General features: G+C 44.0%; 1 protein-coding gene across 3 annotated transcripts in view; it reads left to right on the top strand.

The window, feature by feature from the left end:
- Positions 1 to 12,901: 12,901 nt before the first annotated feature.
- Positions 12,902 to 23,117, top strand: part of MTMR12 (myotubularin related protein 12) — a 66,829-nt gene continuing 56,613 nt past the window's right edge. Inside the window, exon 1 of one of the 3 annotated variants that reach the window (XM_086676505.1) lies at positions 12,902 to 13,122. In XM_086676505.1, the coding sequence (XP_086532631.1) occupies positions 13,042 to 13,122 (81 nt within the window). In that variant the 5' untranslated portion in view covers positions 12,902 to 13,041. The remainder of the gene's footprint in view (positions 13,123 to 23,117) is intronic. The other 2 variants (XM_086676524.1, XM_025924346.2) reach the window with 2 other exon arrangements.

Below are 23,117 nucleotides of genomic sequence, written 5' to 3'. Positions count from 1 at the left end.
GCTGACAGCTCAGAGCCTGGAGCCTGCTTTGGATTCTGTGTCTCCCTCTCTCTCTATCCCTCCTCAGCTTATGTGCATTCTCTTTCAAAAATAAATAAAACTTTAAAAATGTTAAAAAAAATAATAAAAATAAAGTCAAATAACTGGGGAAGCCATTACACCATAATATAACAGTTGGTATTAATAAAGATATTCAAATCATTTGTATCTGATTCCACTAAGAAAAGAATTGGACACAGGCATAAAGATTTGTTACCTAAATGGTCAAGAATTAAACAAATGGAACATGCATGTAGTGAACCATTGCATATAATGTTGTAGCTATGTACTCACTGGCATACCGAGATGTTCACAAATAATACATGTAAAGCAAGTATCTGTGTAAGAGTCCACTATTGCCATACAAGCATCTACATATGTATACACATCATAGAAAAAGTTCTAACTCAAAACTGTTAGCACTGGTTATCTCTGGGTTACAAGATCCTCAATGACTTTTTTAAGAGATGCAGATGATTTGACAATGAACATGGAATACTTTGGTAATAAATAATAAGATAAATTTCTGTTTGAAAGTGTAAATGAACAATATACATGAGTGGACAATTCTCAAAAAAAATACAAATGGCTGATAACCATATGAAAACAAAATGTCAACCTTACTACTAAGAAAACACATGCAAATTATTTTTAAAAGGTCATAGACTTTTTGTCAGCCAGATTTACAAAGATTATAAAGATTGAAAATATTAATGTCTGAGCTAGTAATACCAAAAATTGCAAAGGCAAAGGCAAGGGTCACTCATTCAGTTGACATCTAAATTGTCTCTTTTTTTTAATGCAAATAAACAGCTGAACTTCAAAGAATTTATCTTAAAGAATTAAATCTAATTAGTAAGTTTACAAACTGTGAGTTCAAATATATTGACTGAAACATTCTTAGCAAATGTGTAAGATTAAAAACAATTAAAATGTCCACGAGTATTTTATTGAAATACAGCTCAACCATCTAAATGGTATCGTAGACCAAAGATTCTAAAGAGGAGTGCCCCTCAAAAATCACTGCTTGTTCAACCTGTTACTCATGACTTGGTGTTAGCTCCCTCAGGAATCTTAGTTCAGGAAAAAAGTTGAAAATAACTATGCAGGGGCGCCTGGATGGCTCAGTCGGTTAACCAAGTCTTGATTTTGACTCCGGTCGTGGTCTCATAGTTTGTGGGATCAAGCCCTGTGTCAGACTCTGTGCTGACAGTGCAGAGCCTGCTTGGGATTCTCTATCTCCTCCCTCTGGCCCTCCCCTTCTCGAGCTCCCTCTCTCTCTCTCAAAATAAATAAACTTAAAAAAAAAAGAAAAGAAAAGAACTATGCATAATAATAATACACGAATAAATTTACTTTATAATGTTTAATGAAAAAAATCATCACAAAGCCATGTGCAAAGTATTATCCCTTTTTATTTTAATAGATAAGCGTATATAAAGACCGTTCTTTCTCCAAATCTTTACAGTGGTTACCTCTTGTGTAGTATGATTATGGTTTGTTCAGTTTGGGACTTTTATTTCTACCTGATTATGAGATTTTCTTGTTTCTATGTTTATATAATAAATTTTATTACTTAATAAGTGATCACCTGATAATTCTTAATTACCACATCATTCTTTAAAAAGAAAAAAAATGGTGTAAAAAGTCTTCACTAGCTCCACATACCTAAGGATAAATTACAAAATCCTTAGCCTAGCATACAGGGCCCCCTAAACTACAGCTCCAGCCTGTCCTTCCAGTGTCATCTCCCACCACTGCCTGTACTGGAACCAGCAGTGTGATGCCAGGGCAAATCCCCAGCTCTTGTCTCTGCCCTTGGTGCACACACATCCTGTCCCCTCTGAGGTCAGCCTTATAGGCCAATGTGGGTGCTCCTTTTCTTACAGAGCCTTTCCTTTGGGGATGGGGAGGGTGTGGCCCTGGCACACAAGGAGCCCAGGAAAAAAGTAGAGTAGAAAAGCCTTCTAAAATGAATCCAGGGGCGCCTGGGTGACTCAGTTGGTTAAGCGTCTGACTCTGGGGCTCAGGTCATGATCTCACGGTTTGGTGAATTCGAGCCCCGCATGGGGCTGTGTGCTGATGGTGTGGCGCCTGCTTGGGGTTCTCTCTCTCCCTCCCTCCCTCTCTCTCTCTGCCCTTCCCCTACTCACGCTGTCACTGTCTCTCTCGAAATAAATAAATAAACTTTAAAAATTAAAAAGGAAAAATAAAGATGAATCTGGATCGGTGTGAGGGTTCGGCGGGGGAAGGGGTGTGCCTGGCTGGCTCAATCAGGGAAGCCTGTGATTCTTGATCTTGGGGTTGTGCGTCTGAGCCCCAAGCTGGGTGTAGAGGTTACTTAAAAAGGAAATAAAGAAATAAAAGGAAAAAAATGAATCGCTTATTTCTCTAATCTTGTGTGGTTTCAGATTAAGTTTCTCTTAGTATTTTCTCTTCAGCTGATGTTGTCTCACATGATGTGGGAGAACGCACTGATTCCCCCCTCCTCCCCCCACCACCTCTCTGGGCCCCCAGTTTCAGCTGAGCCACAGAATTTCTTTTTGGATTTCTTAAACATGTGTAAGATATTTGCAAAGGCTGAAATTGTCTTGCCTGGTGCTTTGCTTGGCTGCCCCGAGACTCTGTTCCAGAGACCAGGTGAATGAATGGTGAATAGACCCCAGTGTCCTGCAGGGAAATAGGGAAATGGGGAAATGGCCACCCATTAACAGTGCTCAAGCAGAAAAATGACTCTGTAAAAAATATTGAGATGTTTCTTTGCAGTCATTTCTATCCCTTGCATTCTCTCTCTCTCTCTCTTTTTTTTTTTTTTTTTTTTTTTTTGCCTTTGGACAAAAAAGGATATTTAAAAAACAATTTTGATTACATTTTCACTTTGGGACAGATAACTATTTCAGATATAAAACAGTGGGCCTTTCACAACCTCTATGTTCTTTTACAACCACCTGAACAATGAGCCTTTCAGGTTTTCAGTAAGTAGGAATGGGTCAGCCAAGCTCAAAACAGGCTTGACTGCACTTTCAACAAAGATCACATACCCCGGCAGGGAGGGAGGGGCAGCCCGTTTGTATTTGAAAAGGTTCTCCTGGCCCCTGTGACACCAACAGCTTCCTTCTGCCATCTAAGATGATTAGGCTGCAAAAACCGGTGGCCCTCCTCCGTGGAGAAGAGGTGCCCACCCCCACTTCTTCCAGTTTCAAACCAGGTGCAGCCCTGAACAAAACTGGAAAGGAAGAGAAGATTCTTTCAGTGCCGTCTTCCTGCAAATTAGAGACTAAACACCCTGGGTGTCAGGTCCCTCAATTTTTCCCAACCACCTCCGGAGTACCAGGACTTCTAAGATCTAAACGTGGTGCTTTGGGGGGCCCTAGTGGCTCAGTCGGTTGAGCGCCCCTCTCTTGATTTTGGCTCAGTTCATGATCCCCGGATTGTGGGGCTCGGGATTGTGGGGCCGAGCCCTGTGTCGGGCTCCATGCTGAATGTCAAGCCTGCTTGATATTCTGTCTCCATCTGTCCTTCTCCCCTGCTCATACTCTCTCTCTCTCTCTCTCTCTTAAAAAAAAAAAATTAACAAATGAACATAACGTTTTGATTTCAATTAAAATTTGGAGGAATAATACATTATTTTTATTTTGTGATACACATTCTCCACATGATTGTATGACATGTGAAGCATGAAGTTGTGTCAATTTTAATAATCTGAGATATCGGGGAACCTGGGTGACTCGGTCAGTTAAGCATCCGACGTCAGCTTAGGTCATGATCTCACATTCCGTGGGCTCCAGCCCCGAATCAGGCTCTGTGCTAACAGCTCAGAGTCTGGAGCCTGCTTCATTCTATATCTCCTTCTCTCTCTGCCCCTCCCCCCGCCCCACCACTCTGTCTCTCTCTTTCAAAAATAAATAAACATTAAAAATGTTTTAAAATAATAATAATTTGAGACATCAACAAACTTTTCTCATTCCTCTCCTGGAGATCATCTCTGAATCAGATGCCAGATCTTGACTTCTATCATCCTGGGACGAGTCAAGAGAAATCTGAAATGGAAAGGCAACCAAAATAGCAGTTTTTTTCTGCCTGCTGCTTCCTCCTGCCCCCCTCCCCCCCATGCCTGTGCCCCCCGCCCCTACCTGGGGCTCTGAGCTGGGCAGAGAGCTAACCTGGGAGAGAAAGAGCAGAGTGAGAAGCAGGTGGTGTCTGTGCACTAACCCTGCTCCCCGGTTACCCCATCACTTAGGAAAGCTGAGAGAGGGGAAGAGGGAGCCTGGGGGTGCGAGCCTGAGCCTGGCACCCCCAGAGGGGACTTGGAGTATGTGGTGGCCCTGCTGGCAGTCTCTCCTCCCCTGCCTCCAGGCAGAGCATGGTTGAAATTGTGGTGGCCTTTCCAGGTGCTGGAGACCTTGCAAAGCCCCTTGACACTTCTGTGTCTCCCAAGGGCTTTGGAAATGATCCACAGTATTCAGTGGCCCTCAAGTGAGACATAGAAAGTAATTAGGAAAGAGAACTGAGTGCCTCACAGAGGAAACGGGGACACGCCATGTCAGCCAGCTGCACAGGGGCAGGACGGAGAGATCGCAGGCCGAGTCTGCACCCTCTGAACCCAGCAGCTTCCCTGCCCAGGAACACGGAGCACCAGCAATGGGACAGAGGCAGGGAGGCCAACAACCTGTCCTGGCCCCTGCCTCTGCCCCGCCCCAGGCCTGGCTGGGGCTTTGTGTACCTTACAGCCTTTAAAATTCAACCCAGAGAGTAGGAGAAGGGAGCTGGGAAATGGATTGCGAATGGCTTAGAAGACTTGAAGTGACAAAGACAAAGCTCAGAAGTAACCAGAATTAGTTGCCTGCGTTAGACCCCTCTCTCTGGCCTAGAACTCGGAAAGAAGATTGTGTTACAGAAATAAGTCTCAGGGTGGCCCTGATCAGCGTGATCTCCGGCCAGTCATTTTACTTCTGTCCGCCTTGTGACATCCCCACCCCCCACACCCCCCACTCCTCAAAACGAAGGGGGTGGCCTAGCCGCTGACTCAAACAGACTTTCTCCTGCAGGCTGCCTGTGCCTGTGTGCACAGAGGGCGCCAGAGGACGCTTGTGTGCCCAGAGGACAGAGAAGGAATGGGCCCAGCCTCCTCCTCCTTTATCATCTTTCTTGATCGCCTGCGGAGCTGAGGAGATTCCCCAGCCCGTGCTGAGAATACAGGAAGTGAAGCATTCCTATGAAGCCTATTCTTTTTTTATTATAATTTTTAAAATTTAAATTCTACTTAGTTAACATACAGTGCAACATTGGTTTCAGGAGTAGAATTCAGGGAAGCCTCGGTGGCTTAGTCAATTAAGTGTCACACCCTTGATTTCAGCTCAGGTCATGATCTCATGGTTTATAAATTCCAGAGCTCTGTGCTGGCATTGAGGAGTCTGCTTGGAATTCTCTCTCTCTCTCTCTCTCTCTCTCTCTCTCATTCTCTCCCCTGCCCTCAAAAATAAATAAACATTAAAAAAAGGAGTAAAATTCAGTGATTTGTCACTTACATACGATACCCAGTGCTCATCATAATGAGTGTCCTCCTTAATACCCTTCACCCATCTAGCCCATCCCCACACACCTCCCTCTAGCAACCCTCACTGTGTTCTCCACCTTTAAGAGTCTCTTGTGGTTTGTTTCTCTCCTCTTCCCCCCAACCCCTCCTGTCCCATGTGTTATCTGTTTTGTCTATGAAACCTATTCTAAGCCTAAATGGCATAAGCAAAGAAGCAATTACCATCTGTAAAAGAAAAAATTCTTTATTTTTTTATTTTCGTTTGCAAAAACAGGTACTAATGTGGGTCTTTTGTAAAGGCAGAGTAGTGTAACACAAACTTTTGGATAGTGGGGGAAATCTGTACCTTCCATTCACCACTTTTTAGATAGTCCTGTAGAGGGCACAGTTTCCTTGTCCCAGAGGCTTCCAGGGTTCAGGAATGTCAGTGACTCCAGCAGGTTCTGAAGGCTTTCCATCAATCTGATAATCTCTTCAAAGCACCAAGGATAGTGCTTTAGGAACTATCTAGAAGCACAGGGGTGTCTCCTATGACCGTGAGAAGCTCCAGGCATAGCTGTAGGAAAGAAGACAAAGGTGAGGCCCTTTTGCAGTGATTCCAAGACATATGCAAGTTCATGGACCAATGCAGCATACAGATCCTGGTTGCTTAGGGATTCAGAAGAGCTCTACCCTGGTTCCGACAGTCTCCGAGGAAGATGTCAAAGAGGTGGTAACATTGAGGTCAGACCATGATGGATGGATCGATTTGGGAACTACCATGGAGACAGAAAATGGCAATGCCTTATCAAAAGCTCTTGCTTTTATTTTTTTGTAAGTTTATTTATTTATTTTGAGAGAGATAGGGTATGTGCGTGCACTTGGGGGAGGGGCAGAAAGATAGAGAGAGACAGACAGACAGACAGACGGAGAGACAGAGAGAGAGACAGAGAGAGAGACAGAGAGAATCCCAATCAGGCTCACTGTCAGTGCAGAGCCCTACTTGGGGCTCAATCTCACGAACCGGGAGATCGTGACCTGAACTGAAATCAAGAGTCAGATGCTTAACCGACTGAGCTACCCAAGTGCCCCAAGTCTCTTGCTTTTAAATTAAAATCCAACGTATGTATTTTAATTGTTCACTTTACTTATTTATTATTTATTTATTTATAATTTTTTTTAACGTTTATTCATTTTTGAGAGACAGAGCATGCACGAGAGGGGAAGGAGCAGAGAGAGAGGGAGACACAGAATCCTAAGCAGGCTCCACGCTCTGAGCTGTCAGCACAGAGCCCAACTCAGGGCTTCAACTCTGACCATGACCTGAGCTGAAGTCAGACGCCCAACCAACTGAGCCACCCAGGCGCCCCTATTGTTCACTTTAAAATAGCTAATTTTGGGGCGCCTGGGTGGCTCAGTCAGTTAAGCATCCGACTTCAGCTCAGGTCAGAGCCTGGAGCCTGCTTTGGATTCTGTGTTTCTCTCCCTGCCCCTCCCCTGCTTGTGCTTGCTCTCTCTCTCTCTCTCTCTCTCTCTCTCTCTCAAAATAAATAAATAAACATAACAAAATAAAATGGCTAATTTTATGTTATCTGACTTTCATCTCAATTAAAAAAAGTCTATGGGAGATAACTGTTTCTGTGTGTGTGTGATTTTAAATTAATTTGTTGTTGAGCTAGGTAATAATTCTGATAGTTTAAAATCCAGAGGTATAAAAGAAAGTACAGTGAAACTTTTCTTTCTTTCTTCCAAACACCTAGTTCCCCCTCTAAAAGCAACTAGTGTCATATTTCCCTTTGTATCTATCCAAAGGTGTTCTATGAAAATATGAGGATCTATGTATCCTAGTCTTTATTTCCACTCTGTTTTACACAAATGGTAGCCTACTCTGCCTGCTGTTGTGCATCCCGCTTTAATCACTGACTGTGCTGTGTCCGTCACACCTTATGTACCAAAATTCTAAACACTTTATATTCATTAACTTATTTAATCCTCACAACAATCCTATGAAGTAGATGCCATTAGAATCCTCATAACCCTCATTTTAAATATTTTTAAAAGTTTGTTTGTTTGTTTACTTAGTCATCTCTAAACCCAATATGGGGCTCAAACTTCTGACCCAGAGATCAAGAATTGCATGCTCTTCTGATTAGCCAGCCAGGTGCCCCCAGTAACTCTCATTTTATAGGTGAGAAAATTGAGACTAAGAAGATAAATGGCTAGTTAAAAGTCACACACATAATAATTGTTGGAGCCAGGACTTGAACCCAAGCAGCCTAACTCCAGAATATTCGCTTTTTAACCACTAAACTTCACAGCCTCTACCTAAAAATTGTCTCATTCTTTATTACAGTTGCATAGTATCCTGCTCTATGGCTGTACCATAATTTATTCAAACAATCCCTACTGATGAACATTTAGACTTGTCCAAACTTCTGTTGTTTTAAAGTTGCTACAGTGAGTAGGCTTGGATACATGGCATTTCACACATGTATGAGTGTATCTGTAGGATCTTTCAGAAGTGAAATTATTGATACAGTTTTTGATGGATATTGCAAAGTTGCCCTCCCTCTTGCCCCATCAATTACCCCATCCTCCCCGCCCCACCAGTAATGGATGAGAATCTCTGTTTCCTATCTTCACTAAGGGCTCACTTAATATTGTGGCATCCGATTCATGGTTATTAGCTAGTTATAAAGGAGTCTATCTCTACTCTAGAGAACTTCTAGTCTTATTGGGAGAGTCTGGGAGACAAGTCACAGTGAACCATCAGTAAATCTTTATTTAATGAAAAACGAATCAGGCCATTAACTTGTGTTTTGAAGAAGATAGAATATAGATCATAGAGTAGGCTCATCAAGAACCCCTAACATGTGACCATCTTAAGTTGTATGTTTTATAGGGGGAAAAATTACCAGAAAAGTCTTTGTTTACAATTCTGAGTCTGCCTAGCAGGCTGTCATATTGTAGTACCACAAGATTGAGAACAATCCAAATATTAAAAAAACTTCTTTTTTTGAATGTTTATTCATTTATGAGAGAGAGAGAGACAGAGTGCAAGCCGGGGAGGGGCAGAGAGAGAGGGAGACACAGAATCCAAAGCAGGCTCCAGGCTCTGAGCTGTCAGCACAGAGTCTGATGTGGGGCTCGAACTCACAAACTATGAAATCATGACCTGAGCCGAAGTCGGACGCTTAACCAACAGAGCCACCCAGGTACCCCCAGAGAACAATGCAAATGCTTCCTTCTTTAAAAAATTTTTTTTTTATGATTTTATTTTATTTTTGAGAGAGAGACACAGTGAGAGCAGGGGAGGGGCAGAGAGAGATGGAGACAGAATCCAAAGCAGACTCCAGGCTCTGAGCTGTCAGCGCAGAGCCCGATGTGGGGCTTGAACTCACAGACTACGAGATCATGACCTGAGTCAAAGTCAGACGCCCAATCGCCTGAGCCACCCAGGTGCCCCCAAATGCTTCTTAATCCAGGTCCATTACTCACCATCCTCAGAAGAAGGTTGAAAGAGCCCTGGCTACAGCAAGAGGCTAAAGAATTTTCTTTTTCCCGTGAAAGAAGAGGGTAAGTCTTCAGATCCAGACCATTTGCTAAAGTTGAAATTTGGCAAGTGGCCATTAAATGACATGTGCATCTTAGTCTTTGAATATATGTATATTACATATGATATATGTAACATATGTTAATATAGTATATTACATGTAATATATCATATATAACATATATAATCATATGTATATTACATGTCATATGTATATCATATATTACATGTATAACACATTACATGTAATACATCATATGTAACATATCATATATATACATATATATTATATATATATATACACACATACATACATTATTTATTGATTTTAAATTCAGACCCTAGATTAAATTTGGCCTAGTATCTAAGTGATTTAAAAGTGGAGGTTCTAATCTGGATGCCAAAGTTCAAACTCTTGCTTCCTCCACTTAGTAATCAATTGCTGCCCGGGATGCTTTTCATCTGATAATATTTCACTCACTCAGGTGCAAATATTGGTAGAGTTCCTACTACATGCCTGGCACCAGATAAAGATGAATAACACACACAAATAGGCTGCTTCAAGTGACTCCAAAGAGGAGGAAATGCAAATGTGGCTAGGCTTAACTATTTACCAAAGGAAACCGTTTTCTCTCCATTTTGGAACATGCTGTCAGTTTCACTTGTCTGTGGGAAGCACTGCCTTTGGTCTGGCACTTGTTTTCATGTGAGCTAAGATTTGTTCCTATTTATAATTCTCCGAGAAAGTTTAGGGCAGTATTAGGAGAAAAGAGTGACTTTAAACTATTGTGTGTAAATTAAACTATTTCAAGGTCTAAGGGCTTCCATCTGTGTTTATTAATAGATGGAGAATTATTTGACCTCAGCATGACAGGAATTTTTCAATCAGCTGAGAGAGACTCTCCCAAGGAGATCTGACCCACACCCTAAAGATTAAGTAAAAATATGCTCATAGCTGGAGAACCTTAAGAGCAAGATGGAAACAGATGTTAGTTTATTCTCCATCTTTATTCCCTTACTGCTTCTTAAAGAAAACATGTTTTGTTTTTTCATTTGTTTGTTTATTTTCATTTTTTTCTGCAGAAAGGCCTTTGCTGGGCACACAGGGGCGAGTCTAATGTCAGGGTGACGGGACAGGGCACATCCTGCAGAAAAGCAGGGGTGGCATCCCTGCCCAGGGGCAGCCTGAATGCACTAAGGGCTGGCCCTTCAGACAGGCTCAGGGGAGGTCCGCCCATAAGGGCTTCAGGCCCCTCCGTCATGGAGATGCCATCCTGACATGGGGAACATGGGTCCTTGCTCTCATGGCTGCCTTGGCTGCTCTCAGGGAGCACTGTGAGGTGGGATAGAGGGCTTGGGAGGGCCCATCAGGAAGGAGACAGGCTACATGATGGAGAGGAGGGAGATTGGGCTGTGTGGTAGGCCCAGAAACTTCTGGGCACTTCAGTCGTGATATCTGGAAGCAATGGGAGATGCTGGCCCCAAGATTGAGGTCCAGGTCAGAGCAGAACAGTTGGATCTAGAGCTGGTTTTAACTTGGGCTCTGCTGAAAGTGAATGGTTATCATTGGAACAGAGAACTGAAGAGAAAGAGGAGTTAGTCTCCAGCATTCTCCGTAGCATACAGCTCTGGGCACACATGTGGTACACATTCCCCATATTCACACAAATAGATGCAGGTGGCTGTACACTTATGTACACACATGGTCATACACACCAGAAGGCACGTGTGCAGACACCCACATGCACAAGTACAGATATAATTGTAGGAAAGCATGGGTTCTTAATGGGGCACCTGGCTGGCTCAGTCAGTGGAACATGTGACTCTCGATCTCAGGGTTGTGAGTTTGAACCCCACATTGGGTGTGGATCCTACCTCTAAGGGCCAGCCTTATGTGACTGCACTAGTTGGATGTCCAAGAAGCCAGCCCTGGCCACAGGTGCCCAGGCTAAATATGCTATAGTGGAAGACTGTGGAAATCCAAACTCCTCTGAAAAGCAAGAAAGTAAAAATTTGCTCAGACTGTCATTTCACTTTGAAAGTAAAAATTGTTGTGAAGTTTAAGTGATGTTTTAGTCTGGACAAATAACTTCATTCCTCAACACCTCTCTACAGAGTGTCTTTATGAAGCCTGACGTGGCCTTCTCAAATAGAATTGACAGCTTTCATCATGCTCCTTCCTAATTTGTGTAATTACAATGTTAAACATTTGGGCTTTGGAATCATACAAAGCTGGGTTCGAATCCTAGCTCTGTCAGTGACTAGTTGTGAGACCTGGGCAAATTACTTGCATCTAGTTTCTCACCTAAAAACCAGGATAATGCTATTCATCTGTGGCCCCAGGGCCGCTATACTTGTTAGGCTTAATAATGGCAGTCTAGCTGGAAATGAGGCTACAGGACTTATCCTGAAACTATGTTTGCAAAACTAAGCACATTCGCTTTCACTTAGATTTTTGGTTTATTTGGAGTGGCTTTGGGAAGCATGCTTATGGAGATGAAGAGGGCAAAAAGCATTAGTCACAAGTGCCTGACACTGAAAAAATTAACTGCCAATATTTACTAGCTTTTCATACTAAATTTCTTTTTATTTTTTTTTTTTTAATTTTTTTTCAACGTTTATTTATTTTTGGGACAGAGAGAGACAGAGCATGAACGGGGGAGGGGCAGAGAGAGAGGGAGACACAGAATCGGAAACAGGCTCCAGGCTCTGAGCCATCAGCCCAGAGCCCGACGCGGGGCTCGAACTCCCGGACCGCGAGATCGTAACCTGGCTGAAGTCGGACGCTTAACCGACTGCGCCACCCAGGCGCCCCTCATACTAAATTTCTTGACAGCGGGGCCCTGTTTTATTCATTTGTGTCTAGCATAATGCTTAGCACCAAATGTGAAATGAAAATGGATTTTCTTTGCAATTTGCACTAAAAATGAGGATTTTATTGATAACTTCGGAGAGTGGATAAAATAAGTCTCTTAAGGGCTTTTGTATTGTTAGAAACACAAAGAAACAGGGGCGCCTGGGTGACTCAGTTGGTTAAGCGGTGGACTTGGGCTCAGGCCATGATCTCATGGTTTGTGAGTCTGAGCCCCCATATGGGGCTCTCTGCTGTCAGCCCACAGCCTGCTTGGGATCCTCTGTCTCCCTCTCTCTGTGCCTCTCTCCCACTCACACTCTCTCTCTCTCAAAAATAAATGAATATTAAAAAAAGATACACAAACAAAAACAAGTGGAAAAATGAGGTTGACAAGGCCTTTTATGATGAAACATTCAAACCTATTCCTAAGTGCCTGTTAACACTTGAATTGTCTCATCTTTGTCTACATTCAAAGTAATAAACCTGGACGTCATCGATGTGTATCTGGAACTCATACGGGGGATTTCGATACACCACACTCTTGGAAGTTTTACATCAAGACTGCAAGCAAGAAGAGAACGAAGGCAAAGAACAACTGCTCTCAACTTAGTGACCGTAGGATCATTGGACGACAGCGACATTCTTGCTATCCAATCGCCGGGGAGTCCGGAGAGAACGCTCTCTGGATTGGTCTGAGGAAACATCTCTCCAGGTTCATTCAAGGAGTAGCTTGGCGTGGGACTCCGGCCGGTAGTGCCTTCTGGCCAATCACAGAACGCATGAGGCGGGTTCTGCCGGAGTGGAGCCTATCTCTGAAGGCGAATCTGCGCCCGACAGACCCGCCCGCCGCGAGCGGAGGGGGCGTGGTCTCCGGCTGCGGGTTCCCGACTCCCTAGGCTCGCGCGCGGAGTGGGCGGGGCGAGCGGTGTCAGCGGCGGAGCCGGATGCGGGCGTCGCCGGGGCCGCAGCGGCCCTGGGGATGGGCGGAGCCCCAGCCGCCAGTGCTGGTGGCCGCCGCCGCTGCCGGAGCCCGAGCGGCCGCCTCTGCTCCCGCGCGTCGCTGCTTCCTAGGGCGGCGGTATGCTGGGGAAAGGGGTAGTCGGCGGTGGCGGCGGCACCAAGGCGCCCAAGCCCTCCTTCGTGTCGTACGTGCGCCCAGAGGTGAGGGGGCTCCGCGCGGGCGGGGCGTCAGGCTGGAGCTGCCGGGGTTAGGGGCGCCGGGAGCCCCCTCCCCGCTGCGGAGGAGGGCCGCGGGGGCTTCCTGTGCGGGTGCGGGAGGAGAGCCGGGCGGGGTGAGGCCCTCGGGGGTGCGCTGAGATCTGTCGCGGGCTGAGGTGGGGACCTCCGGCGCGGGCCGGCAGGTGCCGGAGCGCAGGGCCCGGTCGCTGGCGACCAGGTGAAGGGGCCTGAGCCGGGAAGGTGCTGCGGCCCGGGACCCCCCTGCCTACCTTGGCGAGGAGCTGGGGTTCTGGGCACCGCGCGGGAGGGGAAGGGCTGGACGCTCCGGGCTCCCGTGGGGACCTACCCGGAGCCCGCCGTCTGGGTGGGTCTGCCCTTGGAATTTCTCAGTTGAGTCTTCAGAGCTGCCTGCTTCTAAGAGGGCTGTTTGATGCCGCCGGCGGGATACCGTGCACTGCCTCCCGCCTCCCATCTGCAAGCAGCACAGTTCTTTCCCTTGTGAATTCCCCTCTGTCATTTCTTCCCCCTTTCATCTCACCCCCACTTGCTTTCCTGCTGGAGTTTTACTCTTAAGTTCATTCATTCATAAAATATTTTTTGACCTCCTGCACTATTCTGAACAAAACAGATCTCCGCTCTCCTGGAGCGTATTTGATGGAGATCAGAGTAAACAACAAATAGAGTAAATATAAGTAAATTATATGGTTATATTAGAAGGTGAAAAGTATCATGGGAAAAAGAAAAGGCACCATTTTCCTCCATGTCACAGTGGCATTTGAGCAGACTTGAAGGATGTTGGGGTCTGAGGGAAGAGTAGTGCTAGTAGAGGGAATGCTCTGGAGTGTTGGAGGCTCATCAAGGAAGTCAGCCCTGAGGAAGCCTAGTAGGTGAGGGGGAAGAGTCCCAGGAAACCAGGTTAGAGAGGTTACAGCTTGTTGGCCATGCTGAGGACTTCTTGAGTTCCCAATCCAAATGCCTAATGAGATGTGTTCTCATTTTGGATTTCTGAAGGTTTTTCCTACTCCTCTGCCCAGCACTTTAATCAGCATGTGCACGAGCACCATCAACCCTCTGGTCTTCAGCTGTCTTCCTACCCCTGTAAAGCACAGGCAGGTGGGCTGTGGATGAGAGGTCTTGATCAAGGACTGCTTCCATAAAACCACCTGGGGCCTGAAGCCTTTGCACATGCATCTTCAAATTCACAATGTGTGTGTTTCCTCCAAATGGAGAATACTCTTGAAATGGGTCTTATTTTTAATCCTAATTGAAAATAAAAACCACTTCCTCCTTTGATGCTTGATGAAGGAGTCAGGGTCATCTTGAATTTTCAATAGGTTTCCCTCGTATCATGAGTAAGTAATGTCAGTTTCTCTTTGTCTTTTATGATTGATTTGATCTTTAACCTTTCCTCTTCAGTGAGATTGAACTACACATGGAAAGTCTGAAATGTGGCCAGAGTTCAAGAATGTTCAGATTTTTCATCCACCAAGTGCACATGTTGTAGTTAGACATGTTTTCCCTCTTTGCCCACAGTGCCTGATATATTTCCTTTGAGGGATAATTAGGGAAGGGGAGTGGTTCAGCCCCCAAATGGTCACATTTTTCAGATCCTCCTAGTTGGCAGTTTTGTTTTCTTGCCATAAAATAATGCTGTGTAGATACTATGTTTCTTTGTTGTAATCTGTCTCAAAAAATTTTTTTTAACAGAGGGAAGGGCTCTGACCTAAATTGCTTATGGTTTTTAAAAGATAAAGGTATGAGGGAGTGAGAAACCAATTTGTTTAAGTGTATAGCTTTTGCTAGATATCCTATTATTGGAAATTCATGTGAGCAGCTTTGAGGCATAGCTTATGTACCTCTGAAAGTACTGAACCTGGTAACCTTCTGTTGGTTCACTCAGTAGGAGTCGTCCCTCACAACACTTTTCTGGACTGCCATTCTTTTTCTACTGCTTTCCTTCATATTGCCCTCATCTTTACTGCTTTGGTGTATGTCTTCCTATCACATTTCTTTGTATGCGGTTTGCTTTTGTTAGCTGGGAATTTGCAGGTTTCTTAGGTATCTTTTTGCTGGTAGGTCACTGAGCTGCCAGAACAATCTTCACACCTTATGATGTAATGATACCTGTGCCTGGTAATGAACTTGTTCTTGGCTGATTAGATCTTGGAAGGTTCAAGAGTGGCTTTCTTCAGTATGCTAAAGAGTCTGTCAAGAGTCAGCACTTTGTGCAAAAAACAGAAGTACTTAACTGGATAAAGTATTTGAAGATGATGCTTTTAAACATGATGGCTTATATGTTTTTTTGTGCTAAGATTGACATTGAACAGCTTAAAATGAAGGATAGTAGTTAGTTTCCACGTGGACCTCTGCCAGAGTTAACTTGGGTTCTTCTGTCATTGATTCTAAGTCAGTGAACGTGAATGTTAAAATCCTGAACTGTAGGGGCGCCTGGGTGGCGCAGTCGGTTAAGCGTCCGACTTCAGCCAGGTCACGATCTCGCGGTCCGTGAATTCGAGCCCCGCGTCAGGCTCTGGGCTGATGGCTCGGAGCCTGGAGCCTGTTTCCGATTCTGTGTCTCCCTCTGTCTCTGCCCCTCCCCCGTTCATGCTCTGTCTCTCTCTGTCCCAAAAATAAATAAAATAAATAAATAAATAAATAAATAAAATCCTGAACTGTAGTTTAGGACCTTTGGTCATGTTTTGTAAACTCTGCCCGGAGAGTTATAAATCAGTAAAGCTTGTAAGTGGGAAGCCAGTGGCTCTGGAAATTGAGGTGAATAGGAGAGAGAGGACTGGATCATTCTTGGTGGTACCTGATGGCTGGTACCTAGAAACATCTCAGCATCACTGCCCCAGCTGAGTCCCAGACAGACGGTGCAAAGGAAATTGTGCCTCTGTACAAGGGGATCCCGGGGTGCTGATCTCCCCTTCAAGGAGGCATTTGGTTATGGTTTGGGAGCCAGATCCGCTTTTCTTGGTAAATAAAGGAGAAGCTGTAGTTCATTATAGAAAAATAATAAAAGATAGACAAAGAATTTTTTATTTATTTAAAAAAATTTTTTTTAACGTTTATTCATTTTTGAGACAGAGAGAGACAGAGCATAAATGGGGGAAGGTCAGAGAGAGAGGGAGACACAGAATCTGAAACAGGCTCCAGGCTCTGAGCTGTCAGCACAGAGCCCGACACGGGGCTCGAACTCACGGACCGTGAGATCATGACCTGAGCCGGAGTCGGATGCCCAACCGACTGAGCCACCCAGGCGCCCTGACAAAGAATTTTTTAAAGGAAAGTTATAAGCAACGTGAAGTGTACCCTGTCAGATATGTGTGTAGGTGTCTGCATATGTCTTTTCCAAAGTGGGATTAATATTGCTAATCATATTATTTTGTAATCTGCCTTTTCACCAGAGATCTATATTGTAAATGTCTTTCCACGTCAGTTGTTAACCTGTAATGTCATTTTCAATTAGATCCAATAGGATGCTTGGGTGACTCAGTTGGTTAAGTGTCCAACTTTGGCTTAGGTCATGATTTGCAGTTTGTGGGTTCGAGCCCTACGTCAGGCTCTGTGCTGACAGGCTGGAGCCTGCATCGGATTCTCTGTCTCCCTCTCTCTCTGCCCCTCCCCTGCTTGCACTCTGTCTCCCTCTCTCTCAAAAATAAATAAACGTAAAAAAAAAAAAAGATTAGACCCATTTTCCACAACAGAAATACTGTGATGGGGAGATGTTAGGTAGTACAAAGAGCCAAAAAAAAAAAAAAAAAAAAAAAAGGCAGAGTGATTTTTAATGGATTTCTACTTCATCACCTTCTCTGGTGCTGAGTATCAGTTCTGATTGTTCAGGACTGCCAGTTCTCTGGTCAGTTACCTTGAAATTGTAAGCACTGGTTTGGTATTTATAATGATTAGAAATGCTTATTGTCTGTGCCAGGAAGAAGCTGTAGATAGAGGACCATTAGATGATCCTAAGGGAAAGTTCTGATTTAGCAAGAGCCGGGTTCATTGTGATAAGGGAGTTGAATAAAAGCTTCAGGGTGTTCCTGCGTTGTTCTCTGAAACTAAGACCAGGAAGAATCCAGCTTTTAGAGTCTGTGGTACTTGTGTCCATATTTGTATGATTTTCCAAGTATGATTTAAATAGACTTTCTAGTAGAATTTAAGTCAGTGTTTGACTTGAATACACTAATAAATTATCAGTTACTTACTTGTAACTCACAATCCTGAGATCAAGAGTCGCATGCTCTACCAACTGAGCCAGCCAGGTGCCCCCCATTTGTGGATTTTTAGATTTGGGAGAGAATTTAAAGATAATCTCCACCACTGTACTCTTCTTCTGTAACACAATGTGGAAGTGCGGCCTCGCAAGGTTAAATGTCCTGTCCACACCACAGAAGTATTTCAGACCAGAGAGAACTGTCTCCTGGAGCCAGTGGTGCCCATGGCTAAGCCAGGCCCCCGGGAGCTTAGGGAATACATAGACATGGGAAGAAAAAAGCAAGAAAAGAAACAAAGCTTGAAGAAGGGTCAAAAAAAAAAAAAAAAAAAATCCAGACTTAAGAGCCAATTTTATCTTCTCATTTAACCCTTAGGGAAAAGAATGCATTTGATTGCCTAATCTTCACTTACCGCCATATCTTTTCATGGAAAGAAGTGAACCTATCTATGATCTAGTGTTTTTCCAAGAGATAATGGCCGGGCGGGGGGTATATATCAGAATAATAAAATGAATAATTACCAATATTTATTAGGCACTTCTGTGTCCCAGGAACTGTGCTTCTCTCATTTCATCCTTTAAACTATCTTATGCAGTGGATACTATTCCCTCCGTTTTGTGTGTTTAGATGTGGAGAGAACCAGTGAAGTTAGTACCTTGCTCATGGCCATAGCTGGCAAGGGGTGGTGCCAAGATTTAAACTCACGCAGTCTGACTCCAAGGCTGTTCTTCCGTACTTACATTTATGAATGCAGGGAGTATTATTAGTGAAACATGCCTGTAGTCATGATCAGCATTCACATGCTAAAATGCTTTCTCATTCGTGTTCTCTAGTAGCAGTTTTGTTCTTGGCTTTTGTTAGCTTCTCCACTAGGTGACTGTGAGTGGATACAAGGGCCCCTTGGAGATTCATTCAGCTGATATTTACTTAAAGCACCTGCAAGTACGAGGCATTGTTCTGGAGGTTGACGAGGCATTGTTCTAGAGGTTGGGGATACAAAACAGATGAAATGATTGAGATTATTTTTGGTGGAACACTACTGTGCTGGACTACTGACTTTGATGAGTTGGGTGGATCCGTGGCTAGAAGAGATTGGCTTATCCTAAATCAGACTTCCTTGCTCAGTCCCAGCAATAAAAAATACCTTTAGGGGTGCCTGAGTGGCTCAGTTGTTTAAGCGTCTGGCTCTTGATTTCGGCTTAGGTCAGGATCTCACAGTTCCTTGGATTGAATCGCAGAGTCAGGCTCTGGGGTGACAGCATGGAGCTTGCTTGGCATTCCCTCTCTCCCTCTTTCTCTGCCCCTCCCCGGCTTGTGTATGTTCACTCTCTCTCTCTCAAAATAAATAAACTTAAAGATATACCTTTAAAAGCAAATCTAGATCCATTCACTTTTCTTTTTTAAAGACTCTTAACTTTTTTCCATTCCAAACTAATTTTTTGATGACTGCAGAATTTTCTCTTTGAACTTAGAGGTCATTGACAGTGATATAAAGGACATCAAAAGTTCTTCCTAAAATGACCACTTTCTTAGCTGTGGCTTTTATAGTCTGATGATCTCTCCAAAGCTTCCGCTTTTTCTCTCCTGCATGTGCTTCCTGCGGCATCTCCCTGGATCCTTTCCAATACCATTCAACTTCTGCAGATGGAGCATCAGAAGATGTCATGAGGCTACGTCCGGCAACACTTCCTGCAGCTTGATCGAACAGCTGCCACACTGACAGCCTCTGTCTCAGAACCCGATGCTCTCCTGCACCCTGCTTTCCTCTGTGATGGTGAAACCATCAAAATGTTGGCTACCATCACCAAATGTGATGGCTACCATCGAAATCTTAGGCTGAGGGCAATCCATACTAGAAATTTAAAGTTCTAGATTTTTCTCTGAGCATCTTCAACAAGATGTTTGACATTCTTGGAATAATTTCACATTAAACCATCCTGCATGACGGTGTTCTTAGAGTTGGATTTTTTAAATCACCTTAAAAGATGTATACCTATTTTTATGATAAAGACAATATTTAAAAAAAGAAAAAAAGAATGTAACAAAGTTGCAGACTTCCGAAGTTAGAAAAGGAAAATTACCATTAATTATGCTATCTTAACCAAAGCAGTTATTTCCAGTTGTTAGTATGTTCTTGCTTTGTTCCCAGTCATAATATATGTAAAAATGTATAACCTGCATGTGGTTGTCATGTTTGAAGATGGTACTGCTGATCTGTGACAGGAGAGTGTGCACTTTGAGTTGTTTTACCAGCAGGAAACTACCCTTAGTTTCCCATGCGTTATGCTTGTGGCTTCTGATGTGTTTTGGGGAGACAACAAGAAGATCGGCGGGTTTGCAGTTTAATGAATCATTTAAAATAAACCGCTTGAGAGAGGTTGGGAGGTAGGATTGAGCTGGAATAATTCTTTTTAAAAATTTTGCATGGAATAATTTTTAAAAAAAATTTTTAAAGTTTATTATTTATTTTAATGTTTATTTTTGAGAGAGAGAAAGAGAGAGACTCTGAGTACATGTGGGGGAAGGACAGAGATGGGGAGGACAGAGGATTAGAAGTAGGTTCCATGCTGACAGCAGAGAGCCCTGTATGGAGCTCAAACTCGGAAACCTTGACATCATGACCTGAGCTGAGTAGGACACTTAACCAACTGTGCCACCGAGGCGCCCCAAGTTTGTTTGTTTATTTTGAAAGAGAGAGCACGAGTGGGGTGGGACAGAGAGAGAGGGAGAAAGAATTCCAAGCAGGGTCCATGCTGTTAGTGCAGTGAGCTCAGGAGCCATGAGATCATGACCCCAGCCAAGGTCAAGAGTCAGATGCTTAACCAACTGAGCCCTCCAGACGCCCGGAGCTGGAATAATTCTTACAACCTCTAATCTTTTGTTGTTTTGGGAGGATGAAGAGGGGAGGTACAAATGGAGCAGAGTGAAGCTGCTCAAGAGCTAGAAGGGCCACAGGGCCACTTCTTTCCTTAGTCCCCTCTGCATGCCTCCAGGGTCACAACTCTAAGGAGGGCAGACAACTGCTTATTTTGGCTGTGAGTGAGGCCGATAATAATAATAATCTCTGATAGGTATATGTGAATATTTATGAATATTAAGTGTGATTATGCAAGTCCTTAGAGTACTTGGCACATGGTTAGCCTTTAGTAGATGTGGGCTCTTGTTGCTGTCACTAAGTTGTTGGTCAGGACCATTTGGATGGTTTCAGAAAGTGCTTAATCATTAATCTTAGAATACAGAAATCTTTCCCAGCTAAGGTATTAATGAAAGTGGAGTATTTAGTTGTTGTGGTTGTTGCCATGGTATCATGCCCAGAAAATTCACTGTGTGGTAACTCTTTCTTAGAGTGTTTTTCACTATCTCTGAAAGTTTCTTTTCCTCTTTCCTTTGTTCCTTTATATATTTGAGAATGATTTAATTATATTTAAAATTCCAACCTAATGAGAACACTTACTAGTTGACTTTTTTCATTATTAACATTTGGCCTTTGACATTTTGCTAGTTTTGTGCTGGAGATGTATTTTTCCCTCTTCCCTCATTTCTTTTTTTTTTTCTTTCTTTTTTCTTTTCTTTTCTTTTTTTTTTTTTCTTTAATCTCTGCCTCCAACATGAGGCTTGAACTCACAACCCTGAGATCAGGAGTCGCATGCTCTATTGACTGAGCCAGCCAGGTGCCCCCATTGTCCTTCATTTCTAATGACTCTATCATAGGCCAAATTTTGTCCATGTATCACCTCTGTTCAATGGTTTACTTAAGATATGAGTAAGTAAAATCAGATTACCCCTGGAAGTAATAACTGTTTATTTAAAAGGCAGTTGAGGGGCGCCTGGGTGGTGCAGTCGGTTAAGCGTCCGACTTCAGCCAGGTCACGATCTCACGGTCCGTGAGTTCGAGCCCCGCGTCAGGCTCTGGGCTGATGGCTCAGAGCCTGGAGCCTGTTTCCGATTCTGTGTGTCTCCCTCTCTCTGCCCCTCCCCCGTTCATGCTCTGTCTCTCTCTGTCCCAAAAATAAATAAACGTTGAAAAAAAAAATTAAAAAAAAAAAAAAAGGCAGTTGCAAGCCTGTGCTGTTTTGCTTTCATGGGTAAATACTTTTCCTAAAATAGTATAATCATCACTTTTACCTCCTGTGCCCCTGTCCTTCATTATTCCCTATAGACTTCAGTGGGGGAAGCCCTTCAGAGGTGGCATCTAAGCCCTCAGTCATTTGCTTTTGGGAAAGGGAAGGGTTGCAGCCACAAGAAAAGCAGGGCTTGTGAATGGAAGTCCTGGACACCTTGGTGAAATATTTCGAAGTCTGCCTTTCCTTTTTTTAATTTAATTTTATTTTTTTTAAGATTTTATTTTTAAGTAATCTCCACACCCCAAATGGGGCTCAAACTCACAACCCTGAGACCAAGAGTCACATGCTGTTCCAACTGAGCCAGCCAGACACCTGTCTACCCTTCCCTTATGACAGATTGCCAACCCCTGTTTGAGACAGTGGTCCTGAGCTGCTGGGTGTGTTGCTTTTCTTGCTAAGAGAGTTTTAAAATTCCCAAGAATACCTTGAAGGGAATGAGCCCAGATTTTTGGATAAAAAAATCTCACTGTGTTCTTACCTTTTCTCTAGACATACAATCGAATTCCTGTTTTGCTTTAATCCCTTGAGATCCGCTTCCCAGTGTGGTTTCACCTTTCAGATTTTTTTCCTCAACTGTAACATTGAATGACCATCTTCCCTGCAGGCTGACTTTGAATGTGATAAGAAATAACCACGTGCACATGACATGACTGTTAAGATGCTATTATTTAAAAAAAAATTTTTTTTTTTTTTTTGCTCATTTTTGAGAGAGAGAGAGAGAGAGAGAGACAGAGTGTGAGCAAGGAAGGGACAGAGCGAGAGGGAGACACAGAATCTGAAGCAGGCTCCAGGCTCTGAGCTGTCAGCACAGAGCCTGACACGGGACTCGAGCTCACAAACTGTGAGATCATGACCTGAGCTGAAGTCAGACGCTTACCCGACTGAGCCATCCAGGCACCCCTAGATGCTGTTATTATTGATAGTCACTTGAATTGGGAGAATTATCGATCTTGTACCTCCCATTTGCACCGTGTTAGAATTAGGAATGCATAAAAGCAGTCTGTGCTCTCAGGGGGTTCACATTCTGTTAGAGAGACAGCAAGTCAACAGATGGCTCTAATGCACAGAAGTAGGTGCTGCCTGTTCATGAAGGAGGCGTGCACAGAATGCTTTTGGAGCACAGAAGGCTGCGGCAGCATTCGGCCTCATGTGAAGGCAGCGTAGGACTTGGAAAGGGCAGTGTGAGGGTGGGTGCTGGTGTGGGGAGGAGGGGGATGATGTCGTGGGCAGGCAACAGGGACAGCTCGAAAGGCTCATGGGCATGTTGGGCCCAGGTGGTCGAAGCATCTGTCTCATACCTTATCTAAGGCGTGGTGGGGGGTGAAGTGGGCTAAATCCTGAAAAGTAGAATCCGAGGGGTGCTGCTAGGACACGCAGGCTTGTTATTCTCTGCGAATACTGCTTTACCATGAAGTCAGTCTGGCCCTTTGTGAGCCTGTAGGCACCTTCTCGTTTGCTCCTGGTTCCTCTTGGTCCAAGACCACGGAAAAGCTCCTGTTCCAAGGCTTTTAGCTCCTTGCCAGCTATTCAGCTGACCTAGTATTTGTGTAGCAGTCCTAGGAGTGGGGCAGGAGGTTGGTGCACAGAAGGCAATGCCATGTGTGTTTGCAGCTGTTGTTAGTCACGTCAGTTAGCTTCG

This window comes from Puma concolor, chromosome A1 (genome assembly GCF_028749965.1).
Source record: "Puma concolor isolate L17-30 chromosome A1, mPumCon1.1.hap2, whole genome shotgun sequence".
Classification (NCBI taxonomy): Eukaryota; Metazoa; Chordata; class Mammalia; order Carnivora; family Felidae; genus Puma; species Puma concolor.
The sequence above is the reverse complement of the archived record's forward strand: the minus strand, read 5'-3'. Positions and strand labels throughout refer to the sequence as shown.